Raw genomic sequence first — 22,126 nt, forward strand, 5'->3', positions numbered from 1 at the left:
CCCAGGGGCACTGGAGCTGCTACTCCAGTGTCCGGGAGGATGGGCGTGGAACCCCCCGGGGGGGGGGGGGGAAACGGGCCTGGTCAGGGGACTGGGCGCTAAGGGTCAGGGGTCTCCCCTGGGCTGGGGGGTGAGGGGCTCAGCACCTGCAGGTTATAAAGACCATCCTCCCAATATTGTGTATGTTTAGAACAGGGGCTGCCTGTCTGTCCCGTCAAACACTACCAGGACCGAGCCCTGTTTGTGGTTATAGGGCACACCCTCTGTCCGTGAGCAGCCTCTGGCTGCACAGCTGAAGGTTATTGTTAATAAGGAATTGGCATTGTTAGTTATGTGAGCATTTCATAGCTGCAGGTGGCGTCTGCTGCTTGCTCCTGCTTGTGGCTGCATCATGCCTGGAGGCTGCTGGTGCTGTTTCCTTCCTTTTCTGTAAGTGGAAAGAAGGACAACCTTTTCTCAGATACCTGAGACCCATAACACCGGGCTCAGGGGATGTATGTGTTCTGGAGGCATTCCGGTAAGGACTCTGATGTCCGGAACCCCGCTGCCCATCTGGGCCCCTTCCCAACTATTATGGGCTAACTTCTCCTGCGGGGACAGAGAAAGGGCATTGTGAGCCGCACATTTGATGCATTGGGGCAGGGGTCTATGTGTGGGGATAGCATGTGTGGGCACAGCCTCTGGGTATGGAGGGGTTGTGCTGGTGAGCGCCAGGCTGTGCTTTGCCATAGGTGCAGTACTATGCTGTTGGGGGTGGGGGGGGGGGTGTCAGGTGCCAGCCTGCGATCTATTGATACGGGGGGGGGGGGGGGCGCGCGGGGGGGGCGGTGGATGGCGGTGGTCAGCGGATGGTAGGTGGGACTGATGCCCTGATTGGACAAAGATGAGGAGATTTTTATCTCAGAGGCTTGTGCAACAGGGTCATTTAAATTATTTTCAGACAGAGGTAGATAGATTCTTGTTGGGCAAGGGCATCAAAGATTATTGAGTGTAGATGGGGAATGTGGAACTCAACACAGACAGATCAGCCGTGATCTTATGGAATTGCAGAGCAGACTCGAGGTGCTGAATGGCCGACTCCTGCTCCTAATTTGTATGTTTGTATATTTCCAAGTCAGGGTGGTGAGCAGTTTGGAGGTGGTGATGTTTACATGTATCCACGGCCCTTGTCCTTCCAAATGGTAGTGGTTGTAGGTTTGGATTGTGCTGTTTACAGAGCCTTGGTGAGTTCCTGCAGTTCTTCTTGTCGATGGTACACACGGCTGCCACTGTGCGTTGGTGGTGGAGGGAGTGAGTGTTTGTGGATGGGGGGTCAATGAAGTGAGCTGCTTTGTTCCGGATGGTGCCGAGCTTCTTGAGTGTTGTTCGAGCTGCACTCAATCACACTCCTGACTTGTGCCTTTTAGTTGGTGGACAGACTTTAGGAGGTCAGGAAGTGAGGTACCCGCCGTAGGATTCTTAGCCTTTGGCCTGCTCTGGTAGACATGGTATTTATATGGCTAGTTCAGTTGAGTTTCTGGTCAATGGTAACCCCCAGAGATGTTGATAGTGGGGGATTCATTGATGGTAGTGCTTTTGAATGACAAAGGGGCGATTGTTCGATTCTCTTTTGTTGGAGATGGTCTTTATCTGACATTTGTGTGGCATGAAGGTTACTTGTCACTTGGCGGCCCAAGCCTGAATATTGTCCAGGTCTTACTGAATTTGGACATGGACTGCTTCAGTATCTGGGGAGGGATTCTCCGAACATAGAAACAAGAGTGGGCCATTCAGCCCGTTGTACCACAGTTCCAGTATTTTTTTTTTCATAGAATTTACAGTGCAGAAGGAGGCCATTCGGCCCATCGAGTCTGCACTGGCTCTTGGAAAGAGCACCCTACCCAAGGTCCACACCTCCACCCTATCCCCACAACCCAACAACCCCACCCAACACTAAGGGCAATTTTGGACACTAAGGGCAATTTATCATGGCCAATCCACCTAACCTGCACATCTTTGGACTGTGGGAGGAAACCGGAGCACCCGGAGGAAACCCACGCACACACGGGGAGGATGTGTAGACTCCGCACAGACAGTGACCCAAGCCGGAATCGAACCTGGGACCCTGGAGCTGTGAAGCAATTGTGCTACCCACAATGCTACCGTGCTGCCCCGATTTTCTTCTGCGATGGTATTGTTGGGAGGGAGCTACCCTATACCTTATGCTTAAAATGTTTAATTTTCCTCCGTGTGGTTCAACCTATCCCGCAAAAGGAGGCAGGATGTGCTGCTGCAAAGGATGTTGAAATGCTGTGTGACTAATATTTTATGAGGAGTCCGTGAGCTGTTGGCTTGACAGATTTGGAACAGTTTAGGCAGCCTGCGTGACAGAGATGTAGACGGCTGAGGTTTCCTCGGCCTCACTGGTGGAGACCTACTTTGAAAGAGATCCAAATGTTTTTAATCACTGGTCACCCTCACAATGTCCAATTGCACACGACGGACGGTCTGGGTTGGACAACTGCGAAGAGCTAAGGACAGCGGGGAGCTCCGGGGTCACCCAGTCCTCTGGGGATAAAGTAGAGTGGGTTCAGTGCGGTTGTGATGGATGGACCTGGCTAATCATGTTTTTCTTCCTGGCGTCCCTTTTCGTCTTTCAGACCAGATCGCGCAGGACCACAGGACCATCGTGTGCCCGATGATCGATGTCATTGACCACAATCATTTTGGCTACGAGATGCAGGCTGGAGACGCCATGAGGGGAGCCTTCGACTGGGAGATGTACTACAAGCGCATTCCCATCCCACCTGAGCTCCAGAGGGCTGACCCCAGTGACCCCTTTGAGTAAGTAGCATTGGACGGGAATTATGGCAGAGATCAAATAATGCAGCAGCCTTATTTTAGAGGGAGAGTGTTACATGTGTGTAACGCAGTTTTATACCATCCCAGTATTGTAATATTCCCTTGGCGGATGGTTTAGCTCAGTTGGCTGGACGGCTGGTTCATGGTCCAGAGCAAGGCCTGCAGCGCAGGTTCAATTCCCGTACTGGCTGAGGTTATTCATGAAGGCCCCACACCTCAAACTCGCTCCTTGCCTGAGGTGTGGTGACCCTCAGGTTAAATCACCACCAGTCAGCTCTCCCCCTCAAAGGGGAAAGCAGCTTATGGCCGTCTGGGACTATGGCAACTTTACTTTTACTTAATTTCACTTTTTCTCTTGACTACTTTTCACCCCATTTTCCCCAGAAATGGCCTGAGGATCATAGAAACGTACAGCACAGATGGAGGCTTTTCGGCCTGTCACGCAGGTGCCATCTCCTTAAAAGAGCCACTCAAGTCATCGCAAACCCTCTCTCCAGAACCCTCCAAATGTTCTCTTTTACAGGGGAAAAAAAAGACTGTTCTCCTGGGTGGAAGGAGGGTGGGCGGATTGAGAATGAGAGGGCACAGATTTCAGATAATCAACAGATGAAGCAGTGGCAACATGAGGAAAAACATTTGATCACAGCGGGTGCTCAGGGTCTAGAACGCACTGCCCGAGAGTGTGGTTGGAGGCAAATCCAATCGAGGCTTTTGAGAGGGAAGTGAACCATTATCTGCAGCGGAAGAATGTGCAGGACTATGGGGAGAAAGCAGGGGAGCGAAGCAAGGTGCATTGTTCTGACAGAGAGCCAGCTTGAATCTGCTCCCTTTGCCCTTTCAGACAGCGCATTCCAGGTCATAATAATTTGCTTATCTCACATCAGCTTTCCTGCCAATTATCTTAATCCTGTGCACTCTGGTTTCCGATGCTCCAATTAATGGAAACAGTTGCTCCTTATTTACTCAGTCATAATTTTAAGCACTTCCATTAAATTTTTGGTTAATCATCTGTGTGTTCTGAGATGATCCCTCTGTGGACTTTAGATGTGTGGTGTTTGGTCTGTAGACATACTCTGATGTGTACCTAACTCTTGTTTATGAGTAAGATATCGAATCAGGTCAGAGTACACATGTTGCTCCTAGGCATGGTTCCAACCTCTCTCGACATTCTAACACAATACTGACTGGTGTCAGTGGTACATCATCATTTGTGTCAGATATTAGCAATCCCATCAGTTCATGCTTTAAACTACACCTCTACCCAAGCATAGTAGTCTATTTTTAACAACAATATGAAACTATGGCTGGAACTTTGTAGCCGTTCACGCCGGTGGTATCTACCGATCCGGCGACAGCACCCCCCCCCCCTGCAACTTTCACGGCAACGAGGGGTGCATTCAACAGGATACCCATTGACAACAGTGGGACCAGAAGATCCCGTTGTGAAACACTCAGCGGGTTGCATGGTAAATTCTGCCCTACGCCTTTAACTATTTATATAACATTTCTGCAAGTCCCTTTCTACTACAGATTCTACCCAACTGCAACTCTTACTCTTCCCCCTTCTCAAGTAACAGACTGGGGGATTCATCTCCCTCTGTATTTCCAGCCTTTAGGGAAGACGTCTTAGAGATATGAGAGCTTTCCTCTGCCTCTGGGAGGACATCACCATCTGCAGAATGCAATAGCAATTTGACAGCATTGCTGGGGAGCAGAGTATAGGTTTCAGGATTATTGAACAGCAAGGCTAGCGAGGACTTTCCAACGAAAGTCTGATCCAGGAGTTGCTTCCTCAATGCAGACAGGAAAAGGCCTTCAGAAGACAAATGATCTTCAACTCCAGGGAAGACTGTCACAGTTGTATTATCACCTGCAGCTTTGGCGACTGAAAAGGCATTGAAGATCCAAGATCTCAAATAACTTAAATGAGGATGAAGAAAAAAGGGCAAACTTCCTGTAACCCTTTCAGGAAAAGAAGAAGAGATGATTTCCCAATGATATTTCGGGAGGACTGGCTACAGGGAGTGATGAAAGAGCCGCGCTTCTCTCTGTGTGATGTTGTTTCATTATGAACAAGGGAAAGAATTGCTGAGGATATGGAGACAAGACGGCATTATCTTCTATAATGAGAGAAATTCCTTGTAGACAGTTAACTCGGGGATAAGATGGCTGTGCAGGATTTTGCAGCTTTAGAAGGTTCTATTGCAACTCCTGTGCTGACTTCGGATAGAAGAAGGTTTTCAGTTGAACTGAAGTTTAGGTGGAAATTGACTTTCGCCCTGGATGCTACTAGCTCTTTAACAATATGATCCTCCATGGATTCAGGCAAGGCACTCTCTCCAGAAGACTCTTCATGTACAACAGGAGATAAAGTAGGCAATACATTGGTTGATTCAATGGAGCTAAGATCTGAATGCCAGTCAATGACAAAAAACACAGCTGATTCTTCGGAAAAGACAACAGAGACTTCAAATGCATCGAGCGTCTGGAGAGATGAATCATCCTCTCGGAAAGTGAAGAGGAAAAGTAATCCTACTTTTGATTGGAAGGTCTATGCTGCCTGGACCTTGTAATTTGATATCAGATGGATGAAGGTTCATTGGCTGAAACCAATCATGATCATCTGCCGGTATGTTAGCAGCAGCTTCAGTGTCAATTTTAATGGTGGTATTGAAACTTGATCTTGGACTGGAGCTGGCCAATGGTCTAAACTAAGATTATCAACTTCCCCTATGAACGCTGTAAGTTTGTCTTTATCTAGATTTGCCATTTTCTGGATGGAGTGTGTTTCATCAATATTTTCTGATCTTGTACCTCGATTAACGTTGTTTAATTTGCATAAACATCTCGGAGGGATTCTCCGTTGGCCGACGCCGAAATTGGAAATCGCGATTGGGCGAAGAACCGGTTCCGATGCCGAAATAGCGGCAGCCGCCGATTTTATGCCAAATCGCAATTCTCCGTCGCCTCCACAGTGGCGTAAATGCGTTCCAGAATGCACCTACAGTAAATGGCGTTGGCATATCTTGAGCGGGCCTGACCCGATATTCTCCGGGGCTTCTGTGATTCTCTGCCTCCGTGGGTCGAATTCCCGACGGTGAGGTTCACTTGTGCTTTTCAAAATGGGAAACAGGTGCCGGAGCTGCCGAGGAAAAGAGAGGGGGTACGGAAAGTCGCCATAGTTTGCTTACAGTTGTGCCGCTGGCCAGTTGGCTTCTGCCAGGGCTGGGGGGCATAGCAGAGGGTGGCCAGGAGGTGGGCTGTGGGGTCGAGGTGGAAGGGGAGGGAACACCATTGCCACAGCCGGAAAGACAGATGTGCAGCTGCGCACAATGCTGACTGCCCGCTGTGAACGTAGTGCCACAGGTTGTTTGGGTGTGTCCCCCAGGCCACCGCTTCAAGGTGCCCTCTGGCCCCAGCCAACCCATTAGCCGTATGGGCGTGCTCCAGCGCAACTAGCGCCATCTTTTTGGCTGGGATGGTGTGTGTGGGGAATGAAGTGTGTATGTGCGGCCACTGGTGCCAGCTTGTCAGCCTCCTAAGTGTCAATTCCGAATCCGGCGAATCCCAAAAAGTTTCTCATTGGAATCGATTGTGTTCCACATGGGCACCAGTGCTGCCCCTTAGCAGTCACTGAATCGGTCCAGGTGCGGCTCCCGTGTTGCTGTCATGGACGTCCACGAATCCTGCCCAGGCATCAACACTATGGGCTGGATTATCCGATTTTGAGGCTATGTCTGGAGGAAGTATCTAGTTTTAAAATGAAAAGTCAATGCTACGCCCGGTCGGTGCTAGCAGCCATGCACGTGAAACTCCTGGCGTTCCCGAAATAAACGGTCGGAGAATTGCCGGGTCCATGGCCACGCATGGGCACGGCGATGACCTACAGCAGTTGCACCGTACAACATGGCGACGGCCGCCCGCGGACCCGACCGGGCAAATATGTCCCCCGGGACCCCCTCCACCAGTCCCCCCAGCCCCCGCCGAAGCCCCCCCATGCCAGCAGCATGGCTCCCGCCTGACCGTGGCAGGCGCTGGCCACAGTCCGCAGCCGCCACACCGAGTTTACAAAAACATGCGACCTGCGCGGTCGGGATCTCGGCCCATCGGGGGAGGGTCTCAAAGCGACGCTCTGACGCCGTTGCAACGGTGTGCAGCGCGCGCCTCAATGACGCCGATTTGGAGGGGGCGGAGCATCTGAAAAACAGCGTTGGTCCCGATTTGGTCGCAAACATGGATTCTCCGCCCAATCGCCGACTACGATTTTACCATCGGGCAATGGAGAATCCCTCCCTTAGTCTCAGGAACGTCAGGAGAACGTCATCCGACCCTGCACCCACAACGTAAAGAAACAAATTGACCTGGAGAGGCTGCCCTGCTTTGTAACACGGTTGTCAGTGTTTCCCCCAAGTCTTCAAGCTCTCTGCAGACACTTCAAATCTTCGAACGTTTGCGGGAAGGACAGGGGCTGCTCGTGTGGAGTCACCTCTTTCCAAATTGCCTCTCCTTCTGCCGGGTTGTAAACACGAGTTGCCACCAGTCTGTGCTTGCTTTGTTAACGTTGGTGTGTTTTTAACAGCGACGTCTCCACTGCTGCCACCATCTTCTGAGATGGTCCCTCTGTCTCTGGGCACGGCACATGCAGTAGTCAGGTTTAAGTCAAACCCTGGTATCTTCTTAACACCTATTTATTAGTACTACTTCTGAACAGGTTACAGAGTAGGTCTGTAGGTCCTAGTCATGATTGCAACCTCTCTCTCTCTCTCTGTCTCTCGAGTCTACCACATGACTGACTTGATGTCAGTAATACATAATTATCTCCATCAAACATCAGCCTAGCCCATGTGTTAACTCTTTACTCTGCACTGTGCTCCAAGGAGAACAACCACCAATTTCTCTAATCTCTCCTGGTAACTGGAGGTTCCTCATCCCTGGCACCTTACACTCAACGTGTACAGTCTCACAGGTCGTTATAGCTGCTCCAACATCCCCAGTCTAATCAACCATCCTTCAGGCTAAACCTGGAGAGTGAGTGTCGGCAGCATGTTCGACAGCGGAAGGCATCATCGTAGCCGGGTGTGACACTGTCCTTCACGGAGCAGCAGCTCCCTCGGGAGAAAAAAGGAAGGTGCACAAAATTCTATGACACCTTTCACAAACCCGGGCCTTACCAGTCAATGGAGTAATGTTGAAGTGCAGTTACAGTTGGAATGCAGGAAATGCAGAAACCAATACACGCACAGCAAGATCCCACGATTCACATGATGATACTGTGTTGAGTGAAGTTGGTTGGGAGGGAAATGATCCCCTGGACACCGAGAACTCTTGACCTTCATATCAATGAATCTTTTATGTCCACTTGAGGTCGTGAGTGAAAGATGCCACCTCCGACAGTGCTGCATTCCCTCGCATGTATTCACTCTGTATTCATCCTCTCTCCTCTTCCCTTCCTTGCTCCGACCATATCACCACCCTCCGCTCCCATTCCCTCTCCGCCCCTCTCTCCTCCTCACCCTCCTCCCATTCCCTCCCTCGTCCCCCTCCTTCTCCCATTCCCTCTCCGCCCCTCTCTCCTCCTCACCCTCCTCCCATTCCCTCCCTCGTCCCCCTCCTTCTCCCATTCCCTCTCCGCCCTCTCTCCTCCTCACCCTCCTCCCATTTCCTCCCTCATCCCCCTCCTTCTCCCATTCCCTCTCCTCCGCTCTCTCCCCCCCTCACCCTCTTCCATTCCCTCCCTCGTCCCCCTCCTCCCATTCCCTCTCCGCCCCTCTCTCCTCCTCACCCTCCTCCCAATCCCTCCCGTCTCTCCATCCCCTTACCCTCCCCCTCCTTCTCCCTCACTCTCCTCCTCCTCCCATTCCCTTCCCCTCCCCCTCTTCCTCGCCCCCCCCCCCCCCCTCCCCACCCCCCCCCCCCCCTCCTCCCCCCCTCTATGAACCTGCAGATTGGAAGAGGGATATAAAGATTTCCTGCGACTTCAGAAATAAATGAAAGATGCTCTTTAATATCGAGGGGCTGTTTAGCACACTGGGCTAAATCGTTGGCTTTGAAAGCAGGCCAGCAGCACGGTTCAATTCCCGTACCGGCCTCCCCGAACAGGCGCTGGAATGTGGCGATTAGGGGCTTTTCCCAGTAACTTAATTGAAGCCTACTTGTGACAATATGCGATTTTCATTTCATTTTTCATTTCCAGCCCGATCCTTCTCTTCCTCACCCTCCTCCACTCCACTTTACTGCCTGCCCTTCATCACCCACCTCTCCTGCCCTCCTCTCCCTCATACTCCTCCTCCTCCCATTCCCTCCATTCCCTCCTGCCCCACACAGTCCCCCTCTTTTTCCCATTCCCTCCCTACCCTCTTCTCCCTCACCCTCCTCTGCCTCCCATTCCCTCCGTCTCCCCCACCTACTCCGACTATTCCTCCTCACCCTCCTGCACCTTCCATTCCCTCCTCCAGTTCTCCCTCACCCTCCTCCCATTCGCTCCCTCGTCCTCCTCCTTCTCCCATTCCCTCTCCGCCCCTCTCTCCTCCTCACCCTCCTCCCATTCCCTCCCTCGTCCCCCTCCTTCTCCCATTCCCTCTCCTCCACTCTCCCCCCTCACCCTCCTTCCATTCCCTCCCTCGTCCCCCTCCTTCTCCCATTCCCTCTCCGCCCCTCTCTCCTCCTCACCCTCCCATTCCCTCCCCCTCCATCTCCCATTCCCTCTACGCCCCTCTCCCCCCCTCGCCTTCCTCCCATTCCCTCCCTCGTCCCCCTCCTTCTCCCATTCCCTCTCCGCCCTCTCTCCTCCTCACCCTCCTCCCATTCCCTCCCTCATCCCCCTCCTTCTCCCATTCCCCCTCCTCCGCTCTCTCCCCCCTCACCCTCCTTCCATTCCCTCCCTCGTCCCCCTCCTTCTCCCATTCCCACTCCGCCCCTCTCTCCTCCTCCCCCTCCTCCCAATCCCTCCCGTCACTCCATCCCCCTCCCCTCCTTCTCCCATTCCCTCTCTGCCCCTCTTCGCCCTCCTCCCAATCCCTCCCGTCTCTCCATCCCCCTCCCCCTCCTTCTCGCTCACTCTCCTCCTCCTCCCATTCTCTTCCCCTCCCCCTCTCCCTTGCCCCCCCCCCCTCTATGAACCTGCAGATTGGAAGAGGGATGTAAAGATTTCCTGCGACTTCAGAAATAAATGAAAGATGCTCTTTAATATCGAGAGGCCAGTACATTTCAATACTTTCGGGATAACTTTGATATGCGGGTCGTAATCAACACACAGAAGCTGCTGAAAGTTTGCTTCATTTAATCTTTGTAACAGCTGTTGGTGAAAAGCTTACACACGTTAGCTATCCCTAGGCTGGATTTGAACTCTTTTGAAAGTCAGTAATGCGGAAAGCTCTGCTGTACATTTCTCCTCAGGAAGCAGTTGCTGATTGATGCACGATCAATCACTACTGAAGCGAGATTGTAGTCCAATTGAAGGCTCTAATGAACAAGTAGTTCCCCCAGCAGCTCCGGTACAGAATGACTGCTGTGGCTGAAACACAGACTCTTATGCTCCGCCAGCTGGGTGGAACCAGCAGGCAGGTTCCACCACTCATACTACAGTATAAGGTACATCCCACCTAGGTACCGTGATACCCCTAATGTAGTCTACCACATTCACCCCCTGTTTAAAAAAGGGTCCGACGGGGGTGGTGGCCTTGCTTTTACAGTAGTAGAGGTTATAGCGATACCCTTCGGTGCCTTTACATGCAATACACATATTTACAGACAATTATTTACAAGTTCATTTTACAATGAAACTATCAGCCGGTCGGGGGCCCTGGTCGTCCTCTGCGATCGTCACAGTCCCGGCGGTGATGCTGGCGTCGGCTCGGGCATCCGTGGCTCTGGGAGCGTGTCGTCTTCAGCTTCATCGCATCCGGATGGGGCCAGTGGGAGGACGGATCCTCCTGGGAAGGGGGCTGCGGTGGTGTGCACGGGTGAAAAAATGGTTGGGGTTGGTGGGGGGGGGGGGTGGTGGTGAGGGGGGGGATCTAGCAGGGGCCAGATCCCAGAGGGAGACTGTGTCTTGTTGGCTGTCGAGGCGCGCCACATAGGCGTACTGGGGGTTAGCATGGAGGAGATGTACCCTCTCGACCAGTGGGTCCGACTTGTGGGCCCGTACGTGTTTGCGGAGTAGGACGGGGCTGCCAGCCATTTTGGGAGCGAAGTCCCCGAGGAGGACTTCCTAGGGAAGGCAAGGAGACGTTCATGAGGTGTTTAATTGGTAGTAGTGCACAGTAGTGATCGGATGGAGTGAAGTGCATCGGGGAGGACCTCCTGCCATCGGGACATTGGGAGATTCTTGGACAGTAGGGCCAATAGGATGGCCTTCCAGACCGTCCCGTTCTCCTCTCTACCTGCCCGTTTCCCCGGGGGTTGTAACTGGTCGTCCTGCTGGAGGCAATGCCCTTGCTGAGCAGGAATTGACATAGCTCGTCGCTCATGAAGGTGGACTCCCTATCGCTATGGATGTAGGCGGGGAAACCGAACAGGGTAAAGATGCTGTGGAGGGCTTTAATGAAGGTGGCAGCCAACATGTTGGGACAGGGGATGGCGAAAGGGAACTGGGAGTACTCATCAATCACATTTAAGAAATACGTGTTGCGGTCAGTGGAGGGAAAGGGCCCTTTGAAATTCACGCTGAGGCGTTCAAAGGGGCGGGAAGCCTTCACCAGGTGCGCTTTCTCTGGCCTGTAGAAGTGCGGCTTGCACTCCGCGCAGATTTGGCAGTTTCTGGTTACGGCCCTGACCTCCTCGATGGAGTAGGGCAGATTGCGGGTTTTAGCAAAGTGGAAGAACCGGGTGACCCCCGGGTGGCAGAGGTTGTCGTGGAGGGTCAGGAGTCGGTGTACTTGTACACTGGCACAAGTGCCGCGGGACAGGGCATCAGGAGGCTCGTTGAGCTTCCCGGGACGATACAAAATCTCCTAATTATAGGTGGAGAGCTCAATCCTCCACCGTAAGATCTTATCATTATTAATTTTGCCCCGCTGTGCATTGTCAAACATGAAGGCTACCAACCATTGGTCAGTGAGGAGAGTGAATCTCCTGCCGGCCAGGTAATGCCTCCAATGCCGCACAGCTTCGACGATGGCTTGGACCTCCTTCTCGACGGAGGAATGGCGGATTTCTGAGGCGTGGAGGGTGTGTGGAAAGAAGGCCACGGGTCTGCCCGCCTGATTGAGGGTGGCAGCCAGAGCTCCGTCTGATGCGTCGCTCTTGACCTGGAAGGGGAGGGACTCATCGATTGCGTGCATCGTCGTCTTGGCGATGTCTGCTTTGATGCGACTGAAAGCCGGGCGGGCCTCTGCCGATAGGGGAAAGACCGTGAACTGTATTAGTGGGCGGGCCTTGTCCCCATAATTGGGGACCCACTGGGCGTAATAAGAAAAGAAGCCCAGGCAACGTTTTAGGGCCTTGGGGCAGTGGGGGAGGGGAAACTCCATGAGGGGGCGCATGCATTCAGGATCTGGGCCTATGACTCCATCATGCACTACGTAGCCAAGGATGGCTAGGCGATCGGTGCTAAACACGCATTTGTCCATGTTATAGGTTAAGTTAAAGATTTTTGTAGTATGGAGGAATTTGCGGAGGTTGGTGTCGTGGTCGTGCTGGTCATGGCAACAGATGGTGACATTGTCGAGGTACGGGAACGTGGCCCGCAGACCGTACCGGTCAACCATTCGGCCCACCTCCCGTTGGAAGACTGAGCCCCCATTTGTGACACCAAAGGGAACCCTTAGAAAGTGGTAGAGCCGCTCATCTGCTTCAAGTGCAGTGTACTTGCAGTAGTCCGGGCGAATGGGGAGCTGGTGGTAGGCTGATTTAAGATCTACTGTGGAGAAAACCTTGTATTGACCATTTCAGCTATGCGGGGCAGAGGGTACGCGTCGAGCTGCGTATACCTGTTGATGGTCTGACTGTAGTCTATGACCATCCTATGTTTCTCCTTGGTCTTTACAACCAGCACTTGAGCTCTCCAGGGGCTGTTGCTGGCCTCGATAATGCCTTCCTTTAGTAACCGTTGGACTTCCGATCGAATGAAGGTCCGGTCCTGGGCACTGTACCGTCTGCTCCTGGTGGCGACGGGTTTGCAATCGGGGGTAAGGTTTGCAAATTGGGAAGGTGGGTCGACCTTGAGGGTCGCGAGGCTGCAGATAGTGAGGGGGGTATGGGGCCGCCGAATTTGAATGTTAAACTTTGCAGGTTACACTGGAAGTCCAGTCCCAGGAGTGTGGCAGCGCAGAGATGGGGGAGGACGTAGAGTCAGAAGTTATTGAACTCCACGCCCTGGACCGTGAGGTTCGCTATGCAGTACCCCCGGATCTCCACAGAGTGGGACCCAGAGGCCAGGGAGATCTTTTGTTTAATCGGGTGTACAGCGAGGGAGCAGTGTCTTACCGTTTTGGGATGGATGAAGCTCTCCGTGCTCCCAGAGTCAATCAAGCAGGATGTCTTGTGCGCGTTGATGAGTACCGACGTCGTAGCGGTTGAAAGCGTTCGGGGCCGAGACTGATCTAGTGTCACTGAGGCAAGTTGTGGCAGAAGCTGAGAGATCTCGTTGGGCAATACACAGCCACCCGAGTTGGGGTCCTGAGACGTCATCCAAGATGGCTGCCCCCATGAATCGCACATGGCCGACTGGGAGATCTCATCAAGCAATACATGGCCAGCTGAGTCGGGGTCCTGAGACATCATCCAATATGGCTGCCCCCATGAATCGCACATGGCCTGTGAGGAGAGGAATGGCAACGGGCCCGGTTCGCCTGTGGAGACATTGGCGGCCTACCGGGCCTGCCATACTGCCACGAGGTACTCCTTCTTCCCGCAGCCCTTGCAGATTACAGATCGGGCCAGGCAGTGTTGCCGGGGGTGTTTGTTTTCCCCGAAAAATAGCATCGGCCCCGCCGCCCCGGGGTTTCCTGGCTGCCGCACTGCGCAAGCTTGTGGGGAATTTAGGGGTGCTTTGAAATTGGCCGCGGGTTGGGTCCACCCTGTCCTTGCAGGTACCTCGCGGTCGGGAACGTAGGCCTGGGCGTTGGGGGAGGCTACATCTAGGGAGTGCGCAAGTTTCCGTGCCTCTTTAAGCTCTAGCGTGTCGTTTTCCAGCAGTCGCTGGTGGATTTTAGAGGACAGCATGCCCGCAACAAAAGCATCCCGCATTAAGAGTTCGGTGTGGTCATTGGCTGAGACTTGTGGACAGTTACAGTTTCTAACACTAACAATGCGCAGTAAAAATCGTCCAGTGATTCCCCTGGGATCTGCCGTCTGGCAGCTAAAAAATGCCGAGCTGATTCACAGTGCGGATATAGTGATCTTTTAACAAAGTCATTGCGTCCTCGAAACTGCCCGCATCTTCGATAAGCGTGTAGATTTCTGGGCTCACCCTTGAGTGGAGGACTTGCATTTTCTGTTCCTCCGTGGAGGTAGCTGGGGCCGTCCTGATGTACCCGTTGAAACATGCAAGCCAATGTTTAAAAGTTGCTGCTGCATTTGCCGCATGGGGGTTGATTTGTAGACACTCTGGCTTGATGCGGAGAGCAGCCATTCTTCAATTTTGTTCATTAAATTGATGCACGATCAATCACCACTGAAGCGAGATTGTAGTCCAATTGAAGGCTTTAATGAACAAGTAGTTCCCCCAGCAGCTCCGGGACAGAATGACTGCTGTGGGTGAAACACAGACTCTTATGCTCCGCCAGCTGGGCGGAACCAGCAGGCAGGTTTCACCACTCATACTACAGTGTAAGGTACATCCCACCTAGGTACCGCGATGCCCCTAATATAGCCTACCACACTGATCTTCATATTTCTCACAGAGAGGAATTTAAGAGCCTTTCCTGAACTAGTTTTGGGATGGGACGGCAGGCGAGCCCTGCACTACCCGGTGAGGGTGTGGTCCGTTAGGAGGCTGGCACAGCTGGGATTGCCGTGGCCAGGATGGTGGGTTCACCACGGCGATGGACTGCCACCCTTCCCGCGGCAATCACGGTTGAAGTGACTGCCCGGCATATCCCAACTCGGTTGGCATCGGAGTACGTTGCTGCGTCTGGGTTATAGAATTGGATTTTCCCTTTGATATCTGCGGTGATGTGACTGTACACATTCATCGGCAGAACAGGAGTAAAGCCCAATTGTGTTAGACCGATTTTAATATCTCACGCCGGCTGACTTAATGCAGCTTTGTTCGATGGGACGGCAAAGTGGGCAGCCCGGTAGCACAGTGGTTAGCACAGTTGCTTCACAGCTCCACGGTCTCAGGTTTGATTCCCAGCTTAGGTCATAGTCTGTGCAGAGTCTGCACGTTCTCCCCGTGTCTGCGTGGGTTTCCTCCGGGTGCTCCGGTTTCCTCCCACAGTCCCAAGATGTGCAGGTTAGGTGGATTGGCCATGATAAATTGCCCTTAGTGTCCAAAAAGTTTAGGTGAGGTTACTGGGTTACGGGGTTGGGTGGAGGTGTGGGCTTAGGTAAGGTGCTCTTTCCAAGAGCCGGTGCAGACTTGATGGGCCAAATGACCTCCTTCTGCACTGTAAATTCTATGACTATCAAGGTGGACATTATAACCCTCGGAGGTCACATGGTAAGGACAATTAGATTCCAGATGATCGCCTCTGATATGAGTTCCCCCGGTAACGAGGGGGCGGGGTTTCCACCTTAACAGCTATCTAGTATAAAAACCTCGGCTTGTGAGCAGGTCGGATAGGAGGCCCTTTCGGGAAGTGGAGAATGTGATATTGTGAATAAATAGAATCTTTATTTTCTACCTGGCTGATCCATGTGTGCTGCTATCGCGGATTCTATAATGGACAATCCAGAATACCCGCCAGTGTTGTGGATCAGAGCCCTTAGTTGACTGTGCCAGTATTGGCAATTGAGCCAGTTAATGGCCTATTCAGGCCTATTGTCAGAGGCCGACAGGGGAACCGATGAGGGGGCCTGGATTGGCCTCCCTGTGGCAGACTGGGGAACCAGCACTCCAGGGCAGGTCATCAAGGCACTCTCTGCCTGCATTCCTCCACCTCCACAATGGTGGCCGGGCCGGGAAGGAGGTTTTAAATTTAGAAAGGCAAAAGAAACTGCATTCTCTACATCTCTCTCTCTCTCTATCTCTATCTTACCCGAACTGCAGGCTGCTGCCCCCTGAAGGGCCTTCTCCAGGCTCAGCTGCTTTGTGAGTCTGCTGACCTTCTGTTATTGGGCACCGAGACCATCCTCTGACCACTATTTGGCCAACTGAGGGAAATTCACTGATTGCTGTTTGCTACCCTCACGGTGCTGGTGTGTAATCCCCATTGGAGCCCAGCCTGGTGTCCCCTCAACCTAAAGTCCTGCCCACGATTTCTGATTGGCATGGCGTGGTCTTCTGAAGATTTAACACCTTACAAATGAGTTGATTAGGGTTCGCAGGTTCATGCTTGCATGGATGACAGGCGAAACACTGCATTCTGGCTTCCTGAATGGCCAGACAAATGATGTGTCAAGCTGTAATTGTAGCCAATGGGAGGCAGGCCCTGAAGTCATATTGGGTGGCATTACCATGCAAGCAGTTGCACCAAGGGTACCTGTAGAATCCGGAATGAGCAGCACGCATAAATGGCAGGGAGAAAATACTGGATAAAGATTTATTGACAATACAACACGTCTCCACTCCCCTCAGGTTCTCCTTCTTCGACCTGCACCCAGGTCGTGGTTTTTATACAAGTGAGGGCTCTCCACGTTAAGGGGAAGCCCCGCCCCATTACAGGGGAAGTTTGTATTCTATGGAGGTCACAGGAAACCAGATGGTCCTTATCCCATGACCTCCATGGGGGTTATAGCAGGACCAATACCGGTTTTTGGTGCATTAATAGGGGTTTCATCACATGAGCTGTGGACTCTAACCTTCACTGCCTCTCTTCACAATCTCTATTCTCATAGAAGGGAGAAAAGTCATCAAAGGCAGTGAATAGAAATGCGTCTTTTTATGTTAATGCCCCTATAATTTTTGTACTGGCTGTTTTTTATTTAATTTACTACTTTGTGGGCAGTTAGGGGTCTGGAGTCACGTGTAGGCCAGACCGGGTAAGGATGGCAGATTTCCTTCCTTTAGTGAACCAGATGGGTTTTTACAACAATTGGCCATAGTGGGCATGTTCACTGTTGTGGAGACTGGCTTTATTATCCAGATTTATTAATTATGAGGGATATAGATAGGAGAGATAGGAAGGACGTTTTCTCCTTACTAAAGGGGTCATGGATTTGAGGAAAAGCTTTTTCACCCAGAGGGCGTTGGGTATCCAGAGCTCACTGACTGAAGGGGTAGTCGAGGTGGGAACCCTCAAAACACTTAAGAAACTTGAAATTCCGTAGCGTAAAAGACTACGAGCCAAGTGCTGGAAACTGGGATTAGAATAAAAAGGTGCTCGATGGATTGGGCAGACACGATGGACCTTTTTCTGTCCTGTAAAACCCTTTGACTCTGAATTTAAATTACACCAGCTGCTGCGGTGGGATTTGAACCGAGACCCCCCAGGCTGTCAAATTGCTAATCCAGTCACATTACCACAACCCGTGTAGCAGTGTCTCAAGTATTAATGATGTGAAGATGCCGGCGATGGACTGGGGTGAGCATAGGAAGAAGCCTTACAACAAAGCTTTGTTTTGAACCTGTTGGACTTTAACCTGGTGTTGTAAAGCTTCTTGCTGTGCTCAAGTATTAATAGTCAATTCTTAGGGCAGCAAGGTGGCGCAGTGGTTGGCACTGCTGCCTCACAGCTCCGAGGAGCCGGGTTCGATCCTTGGTCACTGTCCGTGTGGGGTTTGCACATTCTCCCGATGTCTGTGTGGGTCGCACCCCCACAACCCAAAGATGTGCTGGTTAGGTGGATTGGCCATGTTGAATTGCCCCCAATTGGAAAAAAACATGATTTGGCCACTTTAAAAATGAATTTAAAAATAGTCAATTCTTAGAGACTCCTTGGTAAGTCTGCGTGGTTATTACTCCTGTGCTACTCCAGGATGGTCAGATTTTATACAGGTAGATTTCATTTATTCGTTCAGGAGATGCAGGCATCGCCGGCTGGGCCAGCATTTATTGCCCTAATTGCCCATGAATTGTGTGGTTTGATAGGCCATTTCAGAGGGCATTTAAGAGTCACCCACATTGCTGTGAGTCTGGAGCTACACGTAGACCAGACCCAGGTTAGGATGGCAGATTTATTTCCCAAAAGGTCAAAGGAATTAGGAACAGAAGTCGGCAATTCAGCCCTTCTAGCCTGGTCCACGATTTAATCAGATCATGCTGATCCCTTCCTGGTCTCAAATCCACTTTCCTACCTGTTCCCCACTTTTTAAAAATAAATTTAGAGTACCCAATTATTTTTTCCAATTAAGGGGCAATTTATCCTGGCCAATCCACCTGCATTGCACATCTTTGGATTGTGGGGGTGAAACCCATGCAGCCACAGGGAGAACGTGCAAACTCCACACTGACAGTGACCCAGGGCCGGGATTCGAACTCGGGTCCTCAGTTCCGTAGGCAGCAATGCTAACCACTGTGCCACCGTGCTGCCCCTGTTCCCCACTTTTTTTATCTGAAATATATCTATCTGCTTCTTGAAACCATTTAATGACTCAGATTCCACCTCACTATGGGGCAGCGAGTTCCACAAATTCACCACCCTCTGCGAGAAGTAGTTCCTCCTCAGCTCAGTTCTAAATCTACCACCTGTTAACCTATATCTGTGACCTCATGTTCTAGATTTACCTACAAGGGGGAACAGTTGGTTTCCGTTTATTTTATCATTCCCTTCTAGTATCTCCTCGAACTGATCCCCTCTCATCCTTCTAAACTCCAGCGAGTATAAGCACAAACTGATTAATCTCTCCTCATACGTCAGCCCTTTCATCCCCGGAATCAATCTAGTGAACCTCCTCTGAACTGCTTCCAATGTCACCACATCCTTCCTCAAATAAGGAGACCAAAACTGGACACAATGCTCCAGATGTGGGCCAGGATTCTCCCTTCTGGCGACTATGTCCCCACGCCGGCGGGAGAACCGGCGCCAACCACCGCCAATGCAGGCGCATGTGCGGGACTGCCGGCATGAGCCCGAAAAACGGCACCGGAGAATACGGCAGCCGGCGTCAGGGCGGCGTGGGGGGGATCAGCACTGTTGCTTCACGGTGCCAGGAGGATCCGGGTTAGATTCCCGGCTTGGGTCACTGACTGTGTGGAGTCTGCACGTTCTCCCCGTGTCTGCGTGGGCTTCCTCCGGGTGCTCCGGTTTCCTCCCACAAGTCCCAAAAGACGTGCTGTTGGTAATTTGGACATTCTGAATTCTCCGTCTGTGTACCCGTACAGGCGCCAGAGTGTGGTGGCTAGGGAATTGAGGTTCTCCCTCACCTTCGGGGATTCTTCGACCCGGCTGGGGGTCGGAGAATCCCGCCCGTGGTCTCACCAATACCCTATACAACTGCAACAACACCTCTCTCTACTTTTATGGGAGGAGGGTGAGGGAGAACCTCACACAGACACGGGGAGAACGTGCAGACTCCACACAGTCAGTGACCCAAGCCGGGAATCGAATCGCTGGCGCTGTGAAGCAACAGTGCTAACCACTGTGATGCCGTGCCACCCTTGCAATTGGTGCTTGACCAGAAGCATGAATCCTTCCAATGGAGCCAAACAGACTTGCGCATACCGTGTTCCCTTCTCCTCGACTGTTTCTGAGCTTCCTCACTGAGGTTTTTACCGTTAATGGTCATCTCTTTCCTCGCAAAACAAAAACAAATTTTGTGTAGCACCTTTTATGGACGTAAATCGTCCCGAGGCATCTCGCAGTGGCAACCATGTCAAACGGAATTTGACACCATCCGGGCCACACAAGGTCCTGTCCGGGCAGGTAGCTGAAAGCTTGGTCTGAAGGAGCTTCTTTCAGGAGAAGAGAGAAGTGGAAGGAGGGGGAGGCTTAAGGTGGGAGGTCCAGAATCTCAGGCCCAGGCAGCTGAAGGTCTGGGAATCATGGATGCTCAAGAAGCCAGAATTAGAGGAACGTGGATATATTGGCGGGTCTAGAGCTGGAGGAGATAGAGATTTGAGCACAAGGATGAGAATTTTGAAATCAAGCCATTTCTGGACAGAACCCAAAGGCCAGGTATAATGGTGACGGGGAACAGGCTGCGAGTTAGGATTTAAGTGTTATTCTGAATTCATGAACGATGACGATGAACATCTTGCCAAGGTCATCCCCACACCCCCGCTACTTGCCTTCAAACAACCGTGCAACCTCAAACGAACCATTGTTTGCAGCAAACTACCCAGTCTTCAGAACAGTGACCACGACACCACACAACCCTGCCATGGCAATCTCTGCAAGACGTGCCAGATCATCGACATGGATACCACTATTACACGTGAGAACACCACCCACCAGGTACGCGGTACATACTCGTGCGACTCGGCCAACGTTGTCTACCTCATACGCTGCAGGAAAGGATGTCCCGAAGCGTGGTACATTGGCGAGACCATGCAGACGCTGCGACAACGAATGAACGGAAATCGCGCAACAATCACCAGGCAGGAATGTTCCCTTCCAGTCGGGGAACACTTCAGCAGTCAAGGGCATTCCGCCTCTGATCTCCGGGTAAGCGTTCTCCAAGGCGGCCTTCAGGACGCGCGACAACGCAGAATCGCCGAGCAGAAACTTATAGCCAAGTTCCACACACATGAGTGCGGCCTCAACCGGGACCTGGGATTCATGTCGCATTACATTCATCCCCCACCATCTGGCCTGTGAAATCCTACCAACTGTCCTGGCTTGATACAATTCACACCTCTTTAACCTGGGGTTACCCCATCTCTGGATCTGTAAAGATTTAATCACCTGCTAATGCTCGCATTCCAAGCATTGTCTGGCATCTTTGAATTTGTCTATATATGTGTTTCTGGAACAGACCTCTGCATTCACCTGAGGAAGGAGCAGCGCTCCGAAAGCTAGTGACATCGAAACAAACCTGTTGGACTTTAACCTGGTGTTGTAAGACTTCGTACTGTGCTCACCCCAGTCCAACGCCGGCATCTCCACATCATGAATTCATGAACGGAAGAGAGAGTGTTTTAATATGATTAACACAGGTGATATAATGCTCCTGTGTATATTTTAATGAGTGCGTATCGGATTCAATTACGTTTGCAAAACAGGTAATCTGCAAATACAGGGCTGGGTGAGGAAATTCAACGCTCTCAGAACTGACTCTGAACAGCATTACTATGCCTGCAGCACCACCTGTTGGTCAGACAGCTCAATAGCCTTTCCTCAGAGGTTATTAAATAACCTAAGCCTTGTTGGATTCCAGGGGCGGGATTCTCCGACCCCCCGCCGAGTCGGCGAATCGCCGGGGGCTGGAGTGAATCCCACCCCCAGCGGTTGCCGAATTCTCCGGCATCGGAAATTCGGCGGGGGCGAGAATCGCGCTGCGCCGGTTGGCCGCCCCCCCCCCCCCCCGGCGATTCTCCGGCCCGGATGGGCCGAAGTCCCGCTGCTGGATTAAACCGCTTCTCTTACCGGCGGGACAAGGCGGCGCGGGTGGGCTCTGGGGTCCTGGGGGGGCGCGGGGCGATCTGGCCCTGGGGGGTGCCCTCACGGTGGCCTGGCCCGCGATCGGGGCCACCGATCCGCGGGCGGGCCTGTGCCGTGGGGGCACTCTTTTCCTTCCGCCTTCGCCACGGTCTCCACCATGGCGGAGGCGGAAGAGACCCCCTCCACTGCGCATGCGCAGGGATGCCGTGAGCGGCCGCTGACGCTCCCGCGCATGCGCCGCCCGGCAAAGTCATTTCCGCGCCAGCCGGCGGGGCACCAAAGGCCTTTCCTGCCAGCTGGCGGGACGGAAATCAGTCTGGCGCGGGCCTGGCCCCTCAAGGTTAGGGCTCGGCCGCTCAAGATGCGGAGGATTGCGCACCTTTGGGGCGGCACGATGCCGGACTGATTTGCGCCATTTCTGGCGCCGGTCGGCGGACATCGCGCTGATTGCGGAGAATTCCGCCCCAGAGCTTTCAGAGAATTAACTTGCAATCCAGAGCAATTATAGCATTACAGATTCAATCTTTACGGTGTAGTAATCTTGAAAAACATGTCAATCTGTATCACCATGAGTGTTATTCATGCTCTGATGTTCTAGAATGTGATGTTGGCCAACTGGTGACCATCCGTGTGGACTCCAAGGTACCTCACCTGTCATTAGCATTTGTTTGACTGTCATGGTTGACTCGCAGTGATCCAGG

The 22,126-nt window shown here is 52.3% G+C and overlaps 1 protein-coding gene across 1 annotated transcript in view; it reads left to right on the forward strand.

The window, feature by feature from the left end:
* The window catches only part of galntl6 (polypeptide N-acetylgalactosaminyltransferase like 6), a 1,697,721-nt gene that overhangs the window by 1,426,247 nt on the left and 249,348 nt on the right, over positions 1–22,126 (forward strand). Inside the window, exon 7 of the mRNA XM_072515756.1 lies at positions 2,640–2,823. Coding sequence (XP_072371857.1) covers positions 2,640–2,823 — 184 coding nt within the window. The remainder of the gene's footprint in view (positions 1–2,639; positions 2,824–22,126) is intronic.

This window comes from Scyliorhinus torazame, chromosome 9, assembly GCF_047496885.1.
Source record: "Scyliorhinus torazame isolate Kashiwa2021f chromosome 9, sScyTor2.1, whole genome shotgun sequence".
In the NCBI taxonomy this organism is placed as follows: Eukaryota; Metazoa; Chordata; class Chondrichthyes; order Carcharhiniformes; family Scyliorhinidae; genus Scyliorhinus; species Scyliorhinus torazame.